General features: G+C 38.6%; 1 protein-coding gene across 1 annotated transcript in view; it reads left to right on the forward strand.

Moving 5' to 3' along the window:
• The first annotated feature begins 413 nt into the window (after positions 1–413).
• The window catches only part of CRAMP1 (cramped chromatin regulator homolog 1), a 44,855-nt gene continuing 25,756 nt past the window's right edge, over positions 414–19,512 (forward strand). Inside the window, exons 1-5 of the mRNA XM_009807051.2 lie at positions 414–763; positions 9,844–10,037; positions 11,689–11,842; positions 13,965–14,048; positions 16,782–16,830. Of these exons, the coding sequence (XP_009805353.2) occupies positions 415–763; positions 9,844–10,037; positions 11,689–11,842; positions 13,965–14,048; positions 16,782–16,830 (830 nt within the window). The 5' untranslated portion in view covers position 414. The remainder of the gene's footprint in view (positions 764–9,843; positions 10,038–11,688; positions 11,843–13,964; positions 14,049–16,781; positions 16,831–19,512) is intronic.

Genomic DNA, 19,512 nt, shown 5'->3' on the forward strand with positions numbered 1-19,512 from the left:
GGCCCAGCCCGGCCGCGCTGCCCTGCTCCGCTCCGCCGGGCTCGGCGGCTGCCTTTCCTCTCGGCGGCTGTCGAGCGCTTCCACACGCCCGAGTTTGGCTGGGCGATTTCTCCGCCAAAGGCGCCCCGAACCCCTTCGGGAGGGTGCCGGAGGGCTGCCGGGGGAGCCCGGCTGCCTTTTGGGCCGGTTTGGGGGGGGTTCCGGCGGGGCTTTCCCCCTCCCGCCCTCGGCACAGGTTGTTGGGTCGGGACAGCAAACGAAAGGGGATTTAGTAACAAACAACGGCGGCCATGTTGAGAGGAATTTCTGCAGCTAAACTTCTCCCCTCTCAGCCCAGGGATTTCTCTCCCTCTCTGGGGGGCTCCCTGGCCTGACTTTGGGCTCCCCTCTTTTCTCTCTCTCCTCCCCAACAGGATGACAGTGAAACTGGGAGAGAGCAGCGGGGAGGAAGGGGTGAAAAAGCTGGGCAAGAGAGCAGGAGGAGATGAGGAGTCCCTGGAAGAAGAAGGGGCAGGAGGAGGAGGAGAGGCAGCTCCAGGCAGCAGCAGCACAAAGAAAGAAGAGAAGATTATTAACAGCAACACTAACAGCAGCCCCCCACCGAACCCCAGCTTATCGCAGGCCCCGGCCTCCCTCCAGCCCTCCCACAGCCAGGACCAGCATCATTTTCTCAGGTCCAGCGTCAGACCTCAGAGCAAGAGGCTGAAGAAGGATTCCCAGGCATCCTCTTCAGTTGGCAGCAGCACTGCTGCAAAAGGCAAAGGTACTGTGTTTTGGCACCCTTAAAACACACGGGCAGGGGGGCGGCAGGGGGGAGTCACCTGCGGGTTTGGGGGTTATCATTCTCCTCCTGTAGATGCCATCTTTTGTTTGGTTTTGGGGAAGGTGTTTTGGGGCTTGTTTCTCACAGTAGCTGAAATCTTCTTTGTGTCCCAAGGCTTCAGCTTCTCTGCTGCCCACGATCCTCTCCGCGCTTGCAGAAATGGGGGGTTTGGATCTGTGTGTGGAGGAGGGAGAAAAATCTCCGTTACTGAAGCAAACCTTTAATTCCTGCAGTTCATCTTTCTGGAGTTTTAGGAAATTCCTGTATTTTGGTTAGGAAATGAGACACTAGCTAGCTGTGTAATCAGGTGGCTGCACTCTGAATTCTGTTCTTGGATAATAACAAAATATTCACTGGGTGCTAGTTAAAAAAGAAGAAAAAAAACAACCCACAAGATCTTGGTGATTTCCCCCAATTATTTCTATGACCGTTTTACCCAAAGAACTATTTTGGAAACAGCTACGAAATGCACATACTGACATACTTGTTTCTAAGGTTTTGTGAGTCCTGCATTACTGTGGTCAGAACAGTTTGGGCATTTCCGTGCAATCTGAGTTTTTATTAAGATTGTTTTGTGTACATCTGAATGTCTGTATGTACATACACATGCTTTTTCACTTTCGCATTGTGGATAAGAATTTGATTTTTTTCAAAGCTGTTTCTTACTTGAGTAGCTAGAAGACAGCAGGCATATTTGAATATCTTGGTGCTATTGTGTGTGCTCAGCAGTTAGTGGATGACACCTGGCACTGTAGTTGAGCTGCACTTGAGACTAATTTTGGATACCTTGTGCAAAAGTACTCAAGTGTTATTTTCTGTTAATTTTTGAGAAAAACAACGCTTCGGAGATTTCTTCAACACTTGAAATAACAGAGTTTACTCTCGTCTGCTAAAATGAAATAAAAGTCCACGTAGCATAAATGTGTCTTGGAGATTACCTCACCTCTTTGGTCCATTACAGTGGCATGCGCGCGCTGGACATTAGGTAAACGTTATGGATGATGATAGTTTTGCGTTACAGTAATAAAGCGGTGCGAATTGTGATATTTTAGTTATTGCCATATCACAAAACAATTCTTGAACTCATTTGCTTGACAGTTAGTTTCTGTAACTGGCTGAAGTATTAACACCTTAGTAAGTCCTCTTTAATCTCTTAAACTTTTTGTTTTAAGTGGAAAAACTCCTATGTGTGATGTTGGAGGATAGAAGAGAAAGGCCTACATAATTTTTCTCCCGGTTGCATTAAACTAAACAAACAGATGGAATACCCAGGAGTCTTTAGCTATGGATAATTATTTCAAAGGTTGTAAATAATATTAAATGCGAGGAGGTGTTTCTTTGGAATACGTGTTGTCCATGACTGACAAGTCAAATACATGCATTTGAAATTACTCCATTGCTTTGAAAGCGTATACACGTGTGAACAAAATGCATGTATCTTTGTGCATGTGTATATTCATGTTTGTGTACTTGTACATAAACATTAATTTCCAATTTTAGAGCAGCAGAACGATTTTTAACTAGGTGTATCGAGGCAATTGAAAAGCAAACTTTGTTTATTTTGCAATTCAGATTCTAAAATAACTCTAATAAAATTCTATACAGAATGGAAAATATTATTTCAGTAATCGGTCATAGATAGTGCTTGTAATCGCTGTACCTGACTATGTTGTCAGGTTTGGGAAACTTCTTAAATCATTGGGGCTGACAGTCAGTGGCAGAGTTACGGTTACGCTTTCACTTCTTGAATTGTAAGACCAGCCACAGCTCTGCCTGGCTAGTTTTGATGTGAATGCATTGAAGTTGATTTCTCTGAGACGGTTGAGATCGTAACTGTCAGATTTTGGAGAACAGAGCCACGGAATGGGATCCTTTCTAATTTGAGTTCTTTACATCCAGGGATGCATACTGAGAGGTTTTCCAGGCTTGTCTGAAATCTCCCTGATGGAATGTCTTGTGATCAGAATTTGTAGGGCTTTGCATTCTGAGTGAAGTGTCTCGCAGAGCTAGCTTCCAGTAGGGAACTAATTGAAGGGTGAAGACTACTTCCACTTGCTGTGCCACCAACTTGCTCCTCCCCCCTGTAAGTATAAAAATGCTAAAAAGCTCGAATGCATGTGCTTTGGATCAGCTCTGAAAACTGGAAGCTTTTCCATTTTGCGTGTCACAGCCAAGGTGATAGCTGCAAAGGTAATTTTAACATTAGCCAGCAGGAGCGTCTAGGCCACACTTAAACTGGGTCCAGTGAAACCAGAAACTTGGTTTTGTCATGGTCTTTCAATAATGCTATGTAACCCTGGAAATTTTATTAAAGTGGCCCTGCTTTTAGAATCTGTGCATTCTAAAGTGAAAACTCTTTCAAAGGCTCTTATTAAGGAGTGCTATCAATAAACTTAATTTCTTTCAAATTGTAGTTACTCAGCAGGCATTGGCTTCTCCTACTCATGTCTTTAAGAGAGTTTTGAAAATAGTATTTTTTTTTTCTGTCTGTTGCAGGTCCCTTTTTACTTTCGGCATTTGTGCTTTTAGGGTGCTTCATCGTAGCAGAGAAATTATTGATAAAGTCAACTTTACTGCAAACTGTAGGAAGCATTTGCCCACTCAGCAGCTGCTGACTTTTCAACTTTACCTTACTATGGTTCAGGGAAGATTGTTAATAATAATTCTTACGTTCTGCCTGGTAGAATGTATAAACATATTGCTAATTTTCACATTACCCTGATGTAATCTGTAATTGCATCTTTGGATTCTGTCTCTTGCCTTTTGTGTACTGAGTTGCACTTTTGAGTTTAGGGCAAAAATTACATATAAAGTAGCATAATAAAATAAAATTTGAAAACTATTTCACTTCAAAAAGCCAGTCCATTTTGAATTGCTGAAAGGTTTATAAAATTTCCTGCACAAATATCTAAATATATTCTTTTTTTTTAGAGTGATTATTATCTTGTTTACAAATGTTGGTCATCTTTTTAGTGTATGTTCAAGTTCACAGTCTACACCTCAACTAATGCACGCCTTTTGAAGTATGAATGCTTGGAAGTAAGTCTTAAAGTAACTTGCATGAAATCAGAGGAGGAACTTGAAGAAATCGTGGGGTGGAGGCAGATTATTATGAGAGTTGAAAAGCAGGGAGGTTCACTGAGGGAGAAGAAGCAGACCAATAAAAGGTTGCTGAAAAAGAGGTATTTCTGAGAGTTTACTTCTCAAATACAAATATGCCACATGGTTGCTGAGCACAGGTTTTAAGGTGTGTTTTGGAGCTTTTTTTCCATGAAGCGAAAGTGGTTAGAATATGCGTGTGTATGTTGTGACCACATTGGTAAAAGCAAATGCAGAATACGTGGCCATCATGTGCTGTAGATTTAGTTTGAACTAGAGTAGAGTGTTCCCATTTCCGTGTTTTTATCCATTTTCTGAATACAGAATGAAGTCCGGAGGAAATAGTGACAAAGTCTAATGGTGATGAGCTGAAGCTTGAAGATGTCTTTCATGCCGTTGCTCTAGATTTATTCATAAAGTGTGTAGAATGGCCCAAAGAAGTATTTGGACAAGTATTTGCAGTAATAAGCAGTTCTTTCTTGAAAAAATAATTATTCAGCTGAAAGCATTAATTGAATTAAAACATTCTGTCTTTTGACATCATATAAAACTTAGTAGAAAGCAGTCCAGTTTGCTTCAGCCCACCAAAGTTGCATGTCCCATAGCACGTGAATTAAATTAACTACTGTCTTCTGTGGAGTGGGTATATATACCAAGATAGCCGATGTATGTACTTACAATACGATTTCATTGTATCTTCCCAAATTTGTATGCTGCAAAATGTATTGTAACCTCATGTGAAATGTCATTCCTCCAGCATTATTTCTCTCGGGCATGAATGACTGTTTAAAAACTGCTGGCATGGTCCCATGTTCTAATATTCTTCTTAATTTTGTCCATCTCATTTACACTCAGTAGTTCTCCTGCCATCCTACCCTGACACGCTTACGTTCATTCTTTGCCCTCCCATTTACCCCAGTTCTCCCTTCCTTCCTTTGAAAGTGGCTCTGGACCAGAACTCCGCAGTATCTCTCTCATCCGACACCACAAGAGGAGGATTTTTTTTCCTGCGCCCTGTGCAGTAGGTACTGAACTTGGAAAGGTGCCTGCCTGCAAGGCTGCACAACCGTGTGGCTTAGATGGAACTTCATACTAGGCTTTAGGGGTGTTTTCTAATGGAAGAGCAAGAGAATAATGATTTACTGGAGATGGGAGAGTAACCACATTTATAATAAACCGTGTTTATTTTTTACAGCTGTGCTTGGTTAGCTCAGTAGTGCTGCATTTGATGTATTATGTATTAAATACATACTGTCTGTAGAAAAGCAAACCTTCAGTATCATTTTGTTTGTAGACTCCTGTTGATAATTGACACTATATATTTAAATGCATTCAGCTACATCTTGGTTGTGCAAATCTTCTAAATAATAAGAGGCAGAAGAAGCTAGACTAGTCTGTATCCTTGTAGGATGGTTACCTGTTGTGTTTAAAACTCTGGATGTTAATTCATAACAAGAACGCTATATGGTATAACCACACAATACGGCATAAGCTGTCCTAGACTTACGCTTCTTAGGCATTCATCCATGCTATTTACTGTGGAGGCATACAAGGTAGAAACTTGTTTTCCCATTATAATGTTAGTACTCAAACGGAAGCGTTGACTTGCAGGGAATGTTTCTGTCTCTCTCCCTTATCTGTATTCTCTTCTCAGCTACAGTTCTTGGAGACAAAAGCAAATTGGATCCAGCCTGCAGCTTTGTTGGGTTGTCCTTCTGCAGAGCAAGTGGCTTCACTTAAATTCCTAAGGTGCACACTTTCTATGGATCAGCTGATTCGTTTCTTCACTCAAGTATGTGATGTAGTATCTGCTGTTAGAAAGATATGTGGCTAGAAATGGGGCTCGTTTACCAAGCGATCGGAAAGAAAGTTTGGATGCTTGTCTTTGATTGCTTTTTCATTAAAATCAAGGAGTAAATGCTCATTGAGGAATGCTCTGCCATGAAAATAGCAGAATGCATTTGGAGCTTTCTGGAAAGTATAGATCATAGCACCTTACCCAGCTCTGTCAGCAACAGATGTTTTGATGTACATTTCATAAGACTGAGCACTAACGTAGGTTTGTGAAAATAAAACAGTCACTCGAAGGTGTTTTCTGGTATGGCCTCCTTAATGGCAGTCTTTACCAAAACCGCTTTTGAAGGTGACCTTGAGTAGTTTAGCCTTGCTATTGGCTCCTGCAGAACCCAAAAGAGGAGAAAGCTTCCTTCAGAACGTTCTTTCTGGCATGTTACAAGTTGGCATTTGCATCCTGCGCTTTGGGTAGCGAGTTGCTGCTTTGTACCTCGTATGCAGGTGCTGGTGCTCCACTGCATCCTGGAGTGAAGGGAAAGAATTGTCGTAGCTGTAATTGTACGGACGTCCAGGCCAGTGGTTGGGTGATGCAGGATAGGTAGGCAGAGTGAGAATGACCATCTTGTCTTTGTCTCATCTGCAGTCATCTCCTTTTGTAAATGATTTTCCTTGGAACAAGCCGCTAAGCAGGTTGTTAGAGTAAGTCCCCTTCCTCCCTCCAGCAATTCTACAGCAGTAATGGTATGGCTAGCCTCAACGGACCTTTTTGTTTTAATGTGTTGCTTAAGTTTTAAATCATCTATTGTTGGGAATTAAGGATCATCATCATCTATCATTAGTGAGGGGATGAAAACTTGTTAGCTCTTTTCTATGTTTCAGAAATCTTTTACAGTAAGATCGAAAGAATGAATTTTTGGGGTGTAATTTAATGATGTATGACTGTTTTTCTTTTGCCTTTTATCCTGAAGTGGTTTATAATACCATGTTTTAGAATATACTGCATTCCATTGCCTTACTGAGATCCAGTGAACTCTAGAGTGGATTGTGGTAACCCAGTGATAAATATTACCATGCACAGTAGTAAGAAAGTTTATGCAAAGCGATGATATAGCAAACTCCTTTATTCCTGGAAGAATTAAATGGCATATAAGGCCTCTGTAGAGGTGACAGGATATTAGAATTTTTAGATCTTCATATACGATACTCTAAACAATTGTCTAGGTAGTAATTTATTTGTGTTTAAAACAAGAAAGGCTATGATAAATTTCCCAGGATTACAGTTTGTCTTGCAGAATAGTAAGTATATATAAAGGAACAAAAAAGCAGTTACGAGCTACGCATCCTTTGTAGGAGTTGAATCGGTGGAGTCCTTAGCATGTCCTCGATAGAACTGTTCTGTTCATTTCCTCTTTTACACACAACTAAGAGGAAATCTACTGCACTTTATAGTCTTACTGGAATTTAAAGTCCTCACTGATACTTCTGCTTCTTACGCTTTTTAATAATGAGAACTTCATGTGTACCAAGTGTCCTGTACAATCTTTAGAAAATCCTTGATAAGAGCTGAACTTTAGGGAGCTGACTTCAGGTTTTTACTTATTTGAGTATGTACAGTGATGTAAAGAAAAAAAAACAACCCCCCTAAAAATCCCAAACAAAACCCAGCCACCCAACAAATGAACAAAACCCTGCATTCGTGGTTCCTCTAAATGATTTCTCAGAAATTTAGAGGTCTGTGGTCAGAACAGTAACTCTGGAATAGAATCCTGTAGCCGGCTTTTGATAAAGGACGTCTTTTGCATTGGGAACTAGTAGCAACAGGACATTGTAGATTGAGATTGAGGACTGATGGGTTTGAATTCCCCTTTCTTGACCAAAGATTTTAAATATCAAGATCTGTATTTCTTTGGAATATCACAATTTGCATGGTAATCTCACATTTGCAGAATAAAGAAGCAATTCTGTGTCTTAAAAATGTTGGTTTTCTTCTCAGCCATCTATTAAAGTGCTCAGGTTTTTCTAATGGTTTCATTTTTTTAAAGGATTTACCTTCACAGTACCAGAATTAAATTGCATAACTTTCAGTTATTTTATCAGTGGCTGAGGAAGGCTTTAGGAAATAGAGAAGGTGTTTATTTGAGAAGTTGTTTTTAAGTGCATTTTCTTCTAGATGCCCAATTCTATTTCATGTTTTGCCTATACATGCTTCCCTGTGGTGACAGTAATTTTCTTTGAAAGGTTCAAATAGTCATTCCTAGAAATAAAAGAAACATTAACCTTAAAATGGTCACAATATCATATTTTATATCAAGTAAATATTTATTGTATGCAGGGAAAAAAATGTACTTTCACGCATCTTATTCTCTTCCAGATTTGGTTTCAAATGTACTTTGTTACTTGAATGAACAGCATTTTTAGGATTTGGAGCAATATGTCTTTGTCATCCAAAGGAATTACTTTCAAATTGCAACTGGATAGTTACAGTTAAGATTTACATACAAGTCTTTCAAATCTCTAAAGCATAGTAAGCCTATAACAGTTGATTCTTCTGATACTCTTTTTTAAATAATGTTAGGATTATCAAGCTGGGATATCGTGGTTCTTGAATGAGGGAGATAGGTATGTATGTATATAAAAACACTGACTTTGTCAGGTAAACAAACTGTTCATAGAAGTTCAGTTATCTTGTAAAATTCAATTATAAAGCCCAAAAAAATGAAAGGGAGAACTGTGCTAATGTGTATAAAAGTTTGGGAAACTAGTTGGGACTGGTGTATTGTACAAGCTAGATTTATAAGCAAATAAACTAAGGCAAACCAATTTATCATGAGATAAAAGACAAAACATAAAGGATAGTAACCAGAAAAACAGAAATGGTAATAAGCATTTTTTATAATGTTAAAAGGCTTCTGGTTTAAGTACACTTCTGCATTGATAAGGGCAGTCAAATCTTAAATAATACTTCTTAGCAAAATTGAAGAGAATGTATTCTGGAAATGTAAGTTACTGAGAATGATTACATTTTCATGGGAAAAAATGAGTGCGCTTTTTGGGAGGTCTCCCTGGTTTCTGGATTAACATTCTGATAACCTGTTACAGTGTCAAACCAGCCATGATGTTTGGTTTGATCTCTGTTGTGAATAAACCACAGGTTTAAGGTTAGTTGATAATGTTTTTGCTGATTAAAATGTTTTTGAAAGACTAATAGTTTCAGAGGTGATTTTTTTTAAAAAAGAGGGTTTTTCTTATGAATTAAGGTGAGGGAATGGAATCTTACTGTATTATATGTAGCTCTCACCTTCCTGCAGTTTCTCCATCCCATTTTCTTCCCTGTCCCTACTTGCATAAACAGCAAATTCTCTTAGTTCCATCAGGCTTTATTCTTATTTTAACATTGCCGATCTTTGTATTTTTTTTTCTGATCCATGTTCTTTGGGGTGCTGATAGATGACAAAGGTACAAACAAGATTACACTTTTGTGCCTTTTTCCAAAAGCCCCACCAAGATTTAGGGAAGGAGAAGGGGTTGGGACTTGCCATCCTTGGGATACCTTGAATTATCCTAGATGGGCTGTGTCAGAGATGGTGCTCTTTATACTGAGGATCAGGTCTTGAGAATGCTGGTCCATTGTCATGTAATGAACTGAAGCAGACATCTTTCAGTCTTTTCATTACCACAGTTGTTTTGGAGGCAGTAGGACAAAGAGCGAAGACAAGGATATGAAATTACGTATACTTTTTCATGGTCATTAGTTTGTGTTATTGGTTCAGCATTGCTCAGAAGTTCCCCTCAGCTACAAAGGGGCAACTGCAGAGCACACCAGGGTATAAGCATCAGAGGGTGTGTTTTCTTTTAGAAGTTGCTTTGGTATATTCCTGCTTATCTGTCTTATCTCTGGAAATACAAAATTGAGCCATTGAAACGTTCCCCTTTTTTTGCTCTTTGAGATTTTATTTCTTTAAAAAACCCCTTGTTGGTTGCTTATTGTATTTCAGGTGAAATATCTTGGAAAAAACCTGATATAGATGAGAGTGGTGAAGAAGGAGGAAATTCTGAGTTCCTCCCTTATCTCTATCCATGAATCCTCCTGTTGGTTTTATGTTCACTCTGGTCACGTTTTTTTGCAGCAGCAGATAATGGAGGGACCGCATCTGGTGGCACATCGGGAATTCCTCCCAGCAATCCTGCTGGGAATTCCAAGTCAGCGGCAAGGAACCTGGGCTCCTCAGCTGGAGAGAAGGAGGAAGGAAAGAAGGTCAGACGGCAGTGGGAATCGTGGAGCACAGAGGACAAAAATACTTTCTTCGAGGGACTGTATGAGGTACATGTAGAGGAAAATAACAAGCTTAGATGGCTTCGTTTAGTATCTGGATATTCCTAAAGGAGGTTGATTCAGTTGAGATTTGCAGGAGCAAAATGCGTACGTACACATATGCGTTTGTTTGTCTATGCATGTGTGTCTGTACAGTTGGCTATAAACCAGCTGTCAATCAAAGCCACATCTTACAAGTGTCAAGGTTTTTTTTGTTTTGTTTTGAAATACACAAGAAATATTTGTGTTATTCACTAATGTTTATAATAATTTAAATTACTTCTTAATTATGATTCTGTTTCAAATGATAAATAAATAATGTTCCTGTCTCAACTTTCAAAAGCAACACACTTACGCTGTAATATTGGCAAACAAGAAAATATATTCTATTCTAATAAGAGTTGTAGGCACTGCGTTTAGTCTATGACCATGAAAAGGTTTGAGCCAGTTCAGTGTTAGGGCTGAGAGACAAAGAAAAGTTAGATCTTTTATCTCCTATGATGTATTCCTGGTTGTCCTGTTCCTGTGATTATTTTAAGAGCACTTCTGTTATGAAAATACATACTATAGGTGAAAGCAAAAGAAGTGGTGGTGTGTTTTCTTTGCATGTGTGCATCTTTTTAAAAATATTTTTTTAGTGGTAGGCATCATTCACGTGTATATATATTTTGTGGATAAAATGAACACTTAAATACTGTTTCCTTTTTTAACTCCTCTGACTTGCAGTAGTATTCCTGGGAATCATGTAATTTTTAAGTCCCTTCATCACTCAAAGAAAACGTTGGGGTTTTTTTGAATGCTGAGGAAAAAGTTCAAGAATTTGCTCTAAGTTGGATTTGGAACTCTGTTTGGTTCCCCACTTCCATTCATTTTGTGTCACTGATGTTCAAAAGATGTTTTCACACTTTGTATTTAATTCAGTTCCGACCTTTTTTTTAATACTAAAAAATTTTGTGATAGCAGGAGTTCAGTGATAATGTATATATAATGAAATTTTCCTCTTTTGAACTCCAAGGATTTTATAGGCCTTAGCTAGTTTTAAAGGGACACTTAGGTGTCTCATTTTTATTTTTACCCTTAGAATAAACTTCTCAGGGTGTGCAGATGTGTTTTCTGGTAGAAGTTTGTTGTTGGGTTTTGTTTAATATTTTCATTCATTATTTGAAACTCAAATTTTGTACTCCTTATCACTGGAACGTGAAATTTACTGTAAATGAAAGTGAAGCTATTAACTATAATAGGCTTTTTATTCACCCTAGTCAGAAATGGGAGGTAGGAGGGAGAGTGGGGAAAATGCAGAGGAAAGCAAAGAAAGTTAAGTGAGAAAGTAGGTATTTTCCAGTCTGCTACTTAGCAGAGTATGAGTAAAGTGTTGGGTTTTTTTTAAAAAGTTTGCTAGCAACTTACAGCTTTTATTTTGAAACAGTTCAAGATATTGGAAAGTAATTTATTTGGCATCTACAATACATTTTATATAAAATAAAGGAAACCGGTGTCATTCTTTTGCTGTTGAGTTCTGATACCCAAGAATTTTGTTTATGACCATTGAAATCTAGTTTCCCACGAAGAACCCCAAAGTCCCTCATGTTGTTTGAGTTGTCTTCTGACAAGGTACAAGTTTGGTTTTTGAGTATTTGGATTTGTTTCATTTATTCTTCAGCATGGGAAAGACTTTGAAGCTATCCAGAACAACATTGCCCTGAAATACAAGAAGAAAGGCAAACCAGCAAGCATGGTGAAGAATAAGGAACAGGTCCGCCATTTCTACTACCGCACCTGGCACAAGATCTCAAAGTACATTGACTTTGATAACGGTTAGTATGCAATGAAATGGGCTTAGTGTAGAGCTCGCAGCCTCGTGAAGGTTGGAGTCCTGCCTTTGGTGCCATCATGGAGTGTAGGAGTGGTGGAGAAGAGAAAATAAGTACTGAATAGGATGTCTGTGAACATGGCCATGAGGTTCATGTTTTCTGAAAAATACTTCTCAAAACCTGGTATTTGTATCACTGCTTTTATATCAATTTACCACACCATAATAAATGCTGAACCTACTATTAATACTGGGTTCAAGGAAATATCTTTCTGTTCTCAGGAACACACCCTTGAGGACAGCTACCTAAATGTTAGTCAGGCATGACTTCATCGAGCAAATTGACTCCAGCACTACTTTGCACTTCTTGGGGGAAGGTAGAAAGAAATAACTAAACAGTCCGATACAAGTGTAAATGGTGAAGTATTTGCTCACACTTCAAATAAGCCTGAAATTGTATCATTGGTTCAGTAACGTAGGATTTCCAGTGCCATATTCCCCTCTTCCCATTCTTTTCCCTCCTTCCCCAGTTTGTTCAATGAAAAGGAAATTGGGAAGTCATATGAACTGCTAGTGGTGTTTTGTAACAATAGTAGTAATATATGATCATTGGTAGTTGACTTTTATCAAATGCATGCTATTCAGTAACGGACAGTGAGAATTCAAGTAAATTTGCAGGTAGCCTAAACTGAATAGCGGGTTAAAGAAATCTATTTCAGAGTGAACAGATTTAACTAAGACCCAGTTCTTTTGACTTTTTTAAGGTATGAAGAATGTCAGTCCTCCCATTAGCTTGTTGATAAAGTAAGGTCTCCAGGGCTTTCCTGTCCTTCTGATGATATATTCTAAGTTGCAGAAATCATGGCAGTTTCATGGTGGTTGAATTTTTTGGTCTTTAAACAACTCTCTTTAACATCAACGCAAGTTTGGATAGTAAATTCATCTATACGATTTGTGACCAGAGCCTCTCAAGCTAAAAACAACTCATTAATGAGAAATGGCTATGACTAGAAAAAAGCTGAAGGAATGCAAAGATAGTGTATGGTATGGTCTATGAAATTGTTTAGTCTGCTCGCGAGGTTAGGTTATTTAAAGGAGGACTTAACACATCTAAAGCGCCTGTCACAAGGTGTATTTTTGAGTTCCTTTTTCAAAATAAGACATCATTATAAGATGAAACAAGCTGTTAGTATTTTATTTAAAAACCAATGTTACAGCAAACAAAGTATGGAAGAACTTTAAAAAAAAAAAATGTCATGGAGGAACTTAATCTGTTTTCTGGATAATGTAAAGTTCTGTATCTATACCTGTAAGGTCTGAAATCTCATTGACTGAAGGAATTTAAGAATTAGTGCAGTAGTTTGATTAGTTTTGGTGTTGGTAGAAATATATGTGCCTGGATTTTGAGATGAAATGAGTGTGCAAGTCAGAGAACTGAATTCTTGATGAATAGACAAGAATAAATATTTTCATCTGATTGGTAAACCACAAGACTGTCTTTCCTTGCTGTCATAGATATTTAGATCTATTAGCAATAATAACGTCCTCATCGTGTGTTGATGAGAAAGGAGGAAAGAAACTTGCAAAGTTGAATAAAATGTGTGCAATGCTTCATATAAAAAATTAGAGATCTAATGCAAATTCTAGATTCTAAGGTGCATTCGTGTGCACGGAAGACATTCTCTGTCTTCTGGAAATTCAGACCTACTTCTTAATTTTTGTATAGGAAGGAGTTCTGTATACATTTTCTTGGAGGCATCTGGACATTTCCTGTAGAAACTGTAAACAGTTAAGCGATATTAGAGTTAGCTTTGTTATGAATTAGCTTTATTTTGCATATTGAACCGTTGCATATTTGTTTAAATTTTGTGGAAGCTGCTTTGTTTTTTCTGTAATCTAAAAAATGTTGCATTTACCAGATATTTAAGTCACCAAAAGGAAATTGGTGAACCCGTCTCACTGTAGTGTTTCTTGAAACAGAATGTAGTCTTACCTTCCATGAGATGTTTGTCTCATCATGGAAAATACAAATCATCTCATTTTCAGTGTTGAAATGAGTATCTGCAATGTTGCTGTGTATGAGTACCTGCAATCTGCATCTCACTTACACCTTTTCTGCTTTTCAGTGTTTTCTCAAGGGCTGAAAAAATCCTCCCTGGAGCTTTATGGCTTAATCTGCTATGGGGAACTAAGGAAAAAGATTGGGGGATGTGAGTATGAATGACTTAAAATTATTTTTATATGGCCGAATCAGAAGTGTCTACCCTTCAGTTGGCAGTGTCCAGTACAGTTTCACTTTTGAATTACTCAGAATTTGTGTTCATTGTATTCTATTGCAGTAATCTGTGGTACTGCTTTTTCATGAAATGTATTTTTATTTTTAAAGACCTTCTTAGTCTGTTGCATTAGTCCCCTTTTTTTCTTTGACGGATTTCTTTAGCTTTTGCTATCTGTGGAATGCAGTGCATGTAATACCCACAGATGACAGGTAAATGTATATGCAGCTTAGATGATCTGTTTACTTTATTATTCTTGAAAACTAAGGAATTAAATGTATAAATTATATCATTTGTACCCACAATTATTTCTGCCTATGCAGTCAAAGTCTGGGATGGTGCCTGGCTCTAAGTCATTCTCTAAATCTTCACTTACTGAACCCTGAAGATGAAAAAGCATTACAAATCATAATCAGAAATAACAACTTTACTGGCTAACGAAGGTGCATTCTGACCCTGTCAATCCCTGAGGCTGGTTTTGTCCATAAGGATTAGTGTAGAAGGATGAGTATATGCCATACCGATGCTTGCCCATTTTCTGGAAATTGATTGGTTGTATTAGCAAGATATCTGAGCTTAGGCTTAGTACCATGTTCATAGAATCACAGAATGGTTTAGGTTGGAAGGGACCTTTCAAGGCCATCTAGTCCAACCCCCTGCAGTGAGCAGGGACATCTTCAGCCAGATCAGGTTGCTCAGAGCCCCGTCCAGCCTGACCTTGAATGTTTCCAGGGATGGGGCATCTCCCACCTCTCTGGGCAACCTGTGCCAGTGTTTCACCACCCTCAGCATAAAAATTTTTTCCTTACACGTAGTCTAAATCTGCCTTCTTTTAGTTTAAAACCATCACACCTTGTCCTGTTGCTACAGGCCCTACTAAAAAGTCTGTCCCCATCTTTCTTATAAACCCCTTTTAAATATTGAAAGGCCGCAAGAAGGTCTCCCCAGAGCCTTCTCTTCTCCAGCCTGAACAGCCCCAACTCAGCCTGTCCTCACAGGAGAGGTGTTCCATCCCTGTGATCATTTTTGTGGCCTCCTCTGGACCCGCTCCAACAGGTCCATGTCTTTCCTGCGCTGAGGACCCCAAAGCTGGATGCAGGACTGCAGGTGGGGTCTCGCCAGATCGGAGTAGAGGGGCAGAACCACCTCCCTCGACACACTGGCCACGCTGCTTTGGATGCAGCCCAGGATATGGTTCACATGGTCTTTATGGCTTCCAGACTAGAGAGAGCTCTAATGTGGCTAGCTTGGAGAATGGGCAGCGGAACATGCACTGTATGCGCTGGTCCATCCACGTGTACCTTCTTATCTGTGTATGTTTTCATTCGTCCCCAAGCTTTTTGTAGAGTCAGTGTTACATCATAGTGTATATTCTACGTGTTTTATTTAATTTGTGAGACATGGAAAATCATCAAAATAGTTTCACTTCCTTGTAAAGTCATACTAGTTGCAAAGCGAAAAAGCCAAGAAAGTTTTAATACGTGGACATGTACAATTCCTAGCAGAATTGTGGTATTTTGGCAGATTATTTTTTTTGCTATATTATTTCCTCACCTGAGATTTTTATTGTAATGTGTAATGAAATAGGCTGTTGTGAATGTTCATACTGACTTTATTCTGTTTTTTCAAAGATCTCCAGTGTGTTAATTCATCTTGGAGAAGCAATTTTGAACTGTTTTATGACAAAGCAGGTGCAGAGGCAAGACAGATTGCATTGTCAGTAGAAATCAGTATTAGTGTTTCTTCCCTATATCCACGTCTTGTCTTAAAAGCATCAACAGACCTTCCTTGCTATGACTGGGGATAAGGTTTCACACAGTCACCATGGCAATGCATGCATACTCTGTGCTTCTTTCTGTCTTTTTATAACTTTGGTACTTGGTTACGTATTTTACCCACTGTCATTTGGAAAATTCTAGTCTCCAAGACCAAATGGACTTAAGCTGCAAGGCTCTGCACCCAGTTTGTGAATGGTCTGCTCTGCAGCTGGTGAAAGTAGTTTCTTTCTCTCTCTTTTTTTTTTTTTTTTTTTCTTTTTTTCTCTTGTGGTATTCACCCAGGCCTGTCTTCCCAGAAATTGAGATGACTTACATAGAGCTATTGAGACACACAAGCGTGTCAGGAATACTTTCAGCATTGCCAGAGGGAGGTTAATTGTTCAGTAAATAGATCTGGGCCTAACTGTCATAGGGAATATAAATCAAGTTACGATAATGTCCATTTAAAAATGTGCTGTATAATGCATAGAAGAAAAGTGTGGGTTACATGTGCATTTTGTTATTTTTATTTACTTTTTTTTATTGCATTCAGCGCTGTGAGGGCTTGATGCTCTTTCATTATGCTGTGCTGCCTTAGCAACAGAGATTGAGCAGGAAGATGAGGAAGCTTTTCCTTTTAATACTGCAGTGTCAGATTAATGCCCAGCAACCCAAGATGATTGTAGCACCTAAACTAGGGTCATTTAATCCATGAGTAAAATGTAATTTTCATGGCGAGGATTGTTTAAAGCTTGCACATCATGAAAATAGCAACTTTTCAGAAAGGGTATGTTATAGCACATTTATGCACATTAATCCTATGTGAGAATAAAATGTAATAGCTTTGAAAACGGAATAAACTGTATCACTTTAAATCCTAATTCACTGTGTTATTCCATTTCACGTAAAGGTATGGATGACAAGAATGCAGCTAAACTCAATGAGCTTATTCAAGCTGGGTAAGTAAGAACTTATTCCTGAAGCTTTTAAAACTGAGTTGTTCAGCAGCTTGGTTGTTGAATTGGTCATCCAGAGTCTAAGGGGTATTTCTTACTTTTTTAGAGCTGCAGTTTGACATTTTCCATTCTTAGTTTGTTTTGTATGGGTGTTTTTCTCCCCTTTTCCATGAAGCCATTAATTGTTATTAGTAAGAAATGATGGGTGAAGTTTAAGAAGGTAAAGAAATAAGAATTCTTTGTGGAAGTTACGGCACTATAACTATGTTGATTCACTATAGGGAATATAGTTCATCTCCAAACAGTTCTGCCAACAGTGTAGAGTCCTGACTTTCAGATGTGGAACGACACTTCCAGTACACTGTAGGTCTCAGCCCTCCAGTCGGTTCTGCATCTGCTTGACTTTAAGAATGAGTATTCTCTTTCACTTCAAGAAAGAATTACAGGATTTGTGGGTTCAGTCTTGGCAGTGTACTTTTTAGAATACAGGTGGGCTTAGGAGTTGCTGTACTATCAGAAATGAGGGAATACCTGATATATTTATACGTAAAATTTTCTGAAGTAGTCCTGCTTTTAGAATTTGTGTATTCTACAGTGAAATCTCTTCCAAAGGATATTATTTTAAGGACCGTGATCATTGAACTTTGTTTCACATTGTAGTTACTCAGCCAGCATTGGTTTGTCCTAACCATGTCTTTAAAAATGATCTGAAAATATTTTCTGTCCGTTGCAGGTCCCTTTTTACTTTTGGCATTTGTGCTTTTAGGGTGCTTCATTGTAGCAGAGAAATTATTGATCAAGTCAACTTTACTGAAGACTGTAGGAAGAGTTTGCCCACTCAGCAGCTGTTGACTTTTTGACTTGACTTTACATAAAATGGCTACTTGTTGTTGTGCCTTTTTGTTTTTTCCAAATGAGTTCCTTACAGTTTATTAACCTTTATCTCCTGGGAGATGTACTTCATACAGTGTGCTGTTCTGTTGCAGGCCTTGAATGTGATTATGTATGAAATCAGTTGTTCATTCTTTTGTTAACTGCGAAGTTTGAAATGAGAAGAAAAATTGCCATTTGGTTTGGGTTTGTACAATTAAGAAAATCTTAGCAATAAGTTTTTTCATACAATGAAATGAAAAAAACATTTTTACTTAAAGCAAAGTACTTCTTTAAATTGGAGTTATCAGTTAAAATAGGCCTGGGATGAGCCTTGTTTCCCTAGTGTCCTGAATATCTATAGAGTTCAGGATATAGGCAGTCATTTTGGTCTCTCTGTGTTGTACTGGAGAGCCTTTCTAACACTGTGTCATCCAAATAGACTAAACCATAATAAATGAGACTGTTGACTTTTAGCAAGCTTTAGCTTCAGTCTAGCACTTTGCATGATTAAGGCCTTAGTTCTTCTAATTAATTGTTAATGAGGGCTAATGATTTCTATGAAGTCTAGGTGTTTACTCTATAGAAGCCAGTCTTGTAATAAACCATTCTGAAAACAGGAGTCTTTGCATTTGAAAATATTAATGCTAACCTTCTAACCAAAAATTAGACTGTACATAATATTAATTTCAGAAACAGTTGCTCTTGCATAGGCTTTTTGTATACCAGATGGAAGACACATCTTTACTTCCCTTTTTCTCCTGCACCTCTTACCCCATTTGGTGGTTAAACCCCATTTGGTGCTCAGTTGAAGAGCAGCAAACTGTGCAGGGAAATGATGTTCACATTTTTGTCTTCATTAGCACCTGGATGTCTCTACAGCATCTGAATTAATCCCTTGCACATGCAGGGCAGCCTCATAACTCACACAAGCAAGCACATTGCATATATCCCATTAGATTAAACTTTCCATCTTGCTCAGTGATGTTACAATTCTGTGATACCCCTCTCTATTTGTAAGCGGTTCTTTTTTTTCAGTTCCTAACATGTTTCTTTAAAGTGTGATACTCCCCCTTTTCCTCTGAGCGCAGTGGGCTTTGTAAAGCTTGTCACTGTGTTGGAAGTCTTGAGTGAAAGCGAATCCAAAGTGCTTAAAGATGGGGAATGTGAACATGCATTGTTCTGATGATCTTCTCCTGAAGTAGGTAAACATTAGCCTCACTTAATTGGTAAGAAAAGTCAAGAGAGGCTAAGATTGTGAGGAGCTACCTGGCAATTTATTTGCAGGACAACTCTAGACCTCGGAGTTACACGTTCTAAATCAGTGCTTATTTTGTTTATGTTATACATAAGCATGGCTTTCTGTAATAATTGCATGGTGTATGGAAAAACAAATGACCCTGTGAAGTGCTCATAAGGAAGCTGTATTTAAAATCTTCCTAGTTGAGCTTATAACCCAGGTCACAGGTACTAAATAGTGCCTGAAAACTTAATGAACTGACTAATTCAAGTAATGGCAAAATCTTTGTGTGAAATGTCCCTGTTTGGTCATTGAAGTTAAGGCCATTCACTGCTGTACGTCTCCGTACTTGTTTTCAGAATTTCAGGAACATGTGAAATCAGGCTAATCCGTAGCCTTTGGTACAGTTGTAGTTGAATGAATCAGGGATCTTTTAGAAAATAGATCAAAGTTTAGGTATTTATAAATGCAAGGGGAAGAAAAGAATTGTTCTATCGGCTTTTGTAACTGGTCTGGGTAGTTCAGCATACTCATGTCAACACTGGCCCACACGAGCTGCCTAAAGAAGTTCTCAG

Source organism: Gavia stellata, chromosome 18 (assembly GCF_030936135.1).
Source record: "Gavia stellata isolate bGavSte3 chromosome 18, bGavSte3.hap2, whole genome shotgun sequence".
Lineage (NCBI taxonomy): Eukaryota > Metazoa > Chordata > Aves > Gaviiformes > Gaviidae > Gavia > Gavia stellata.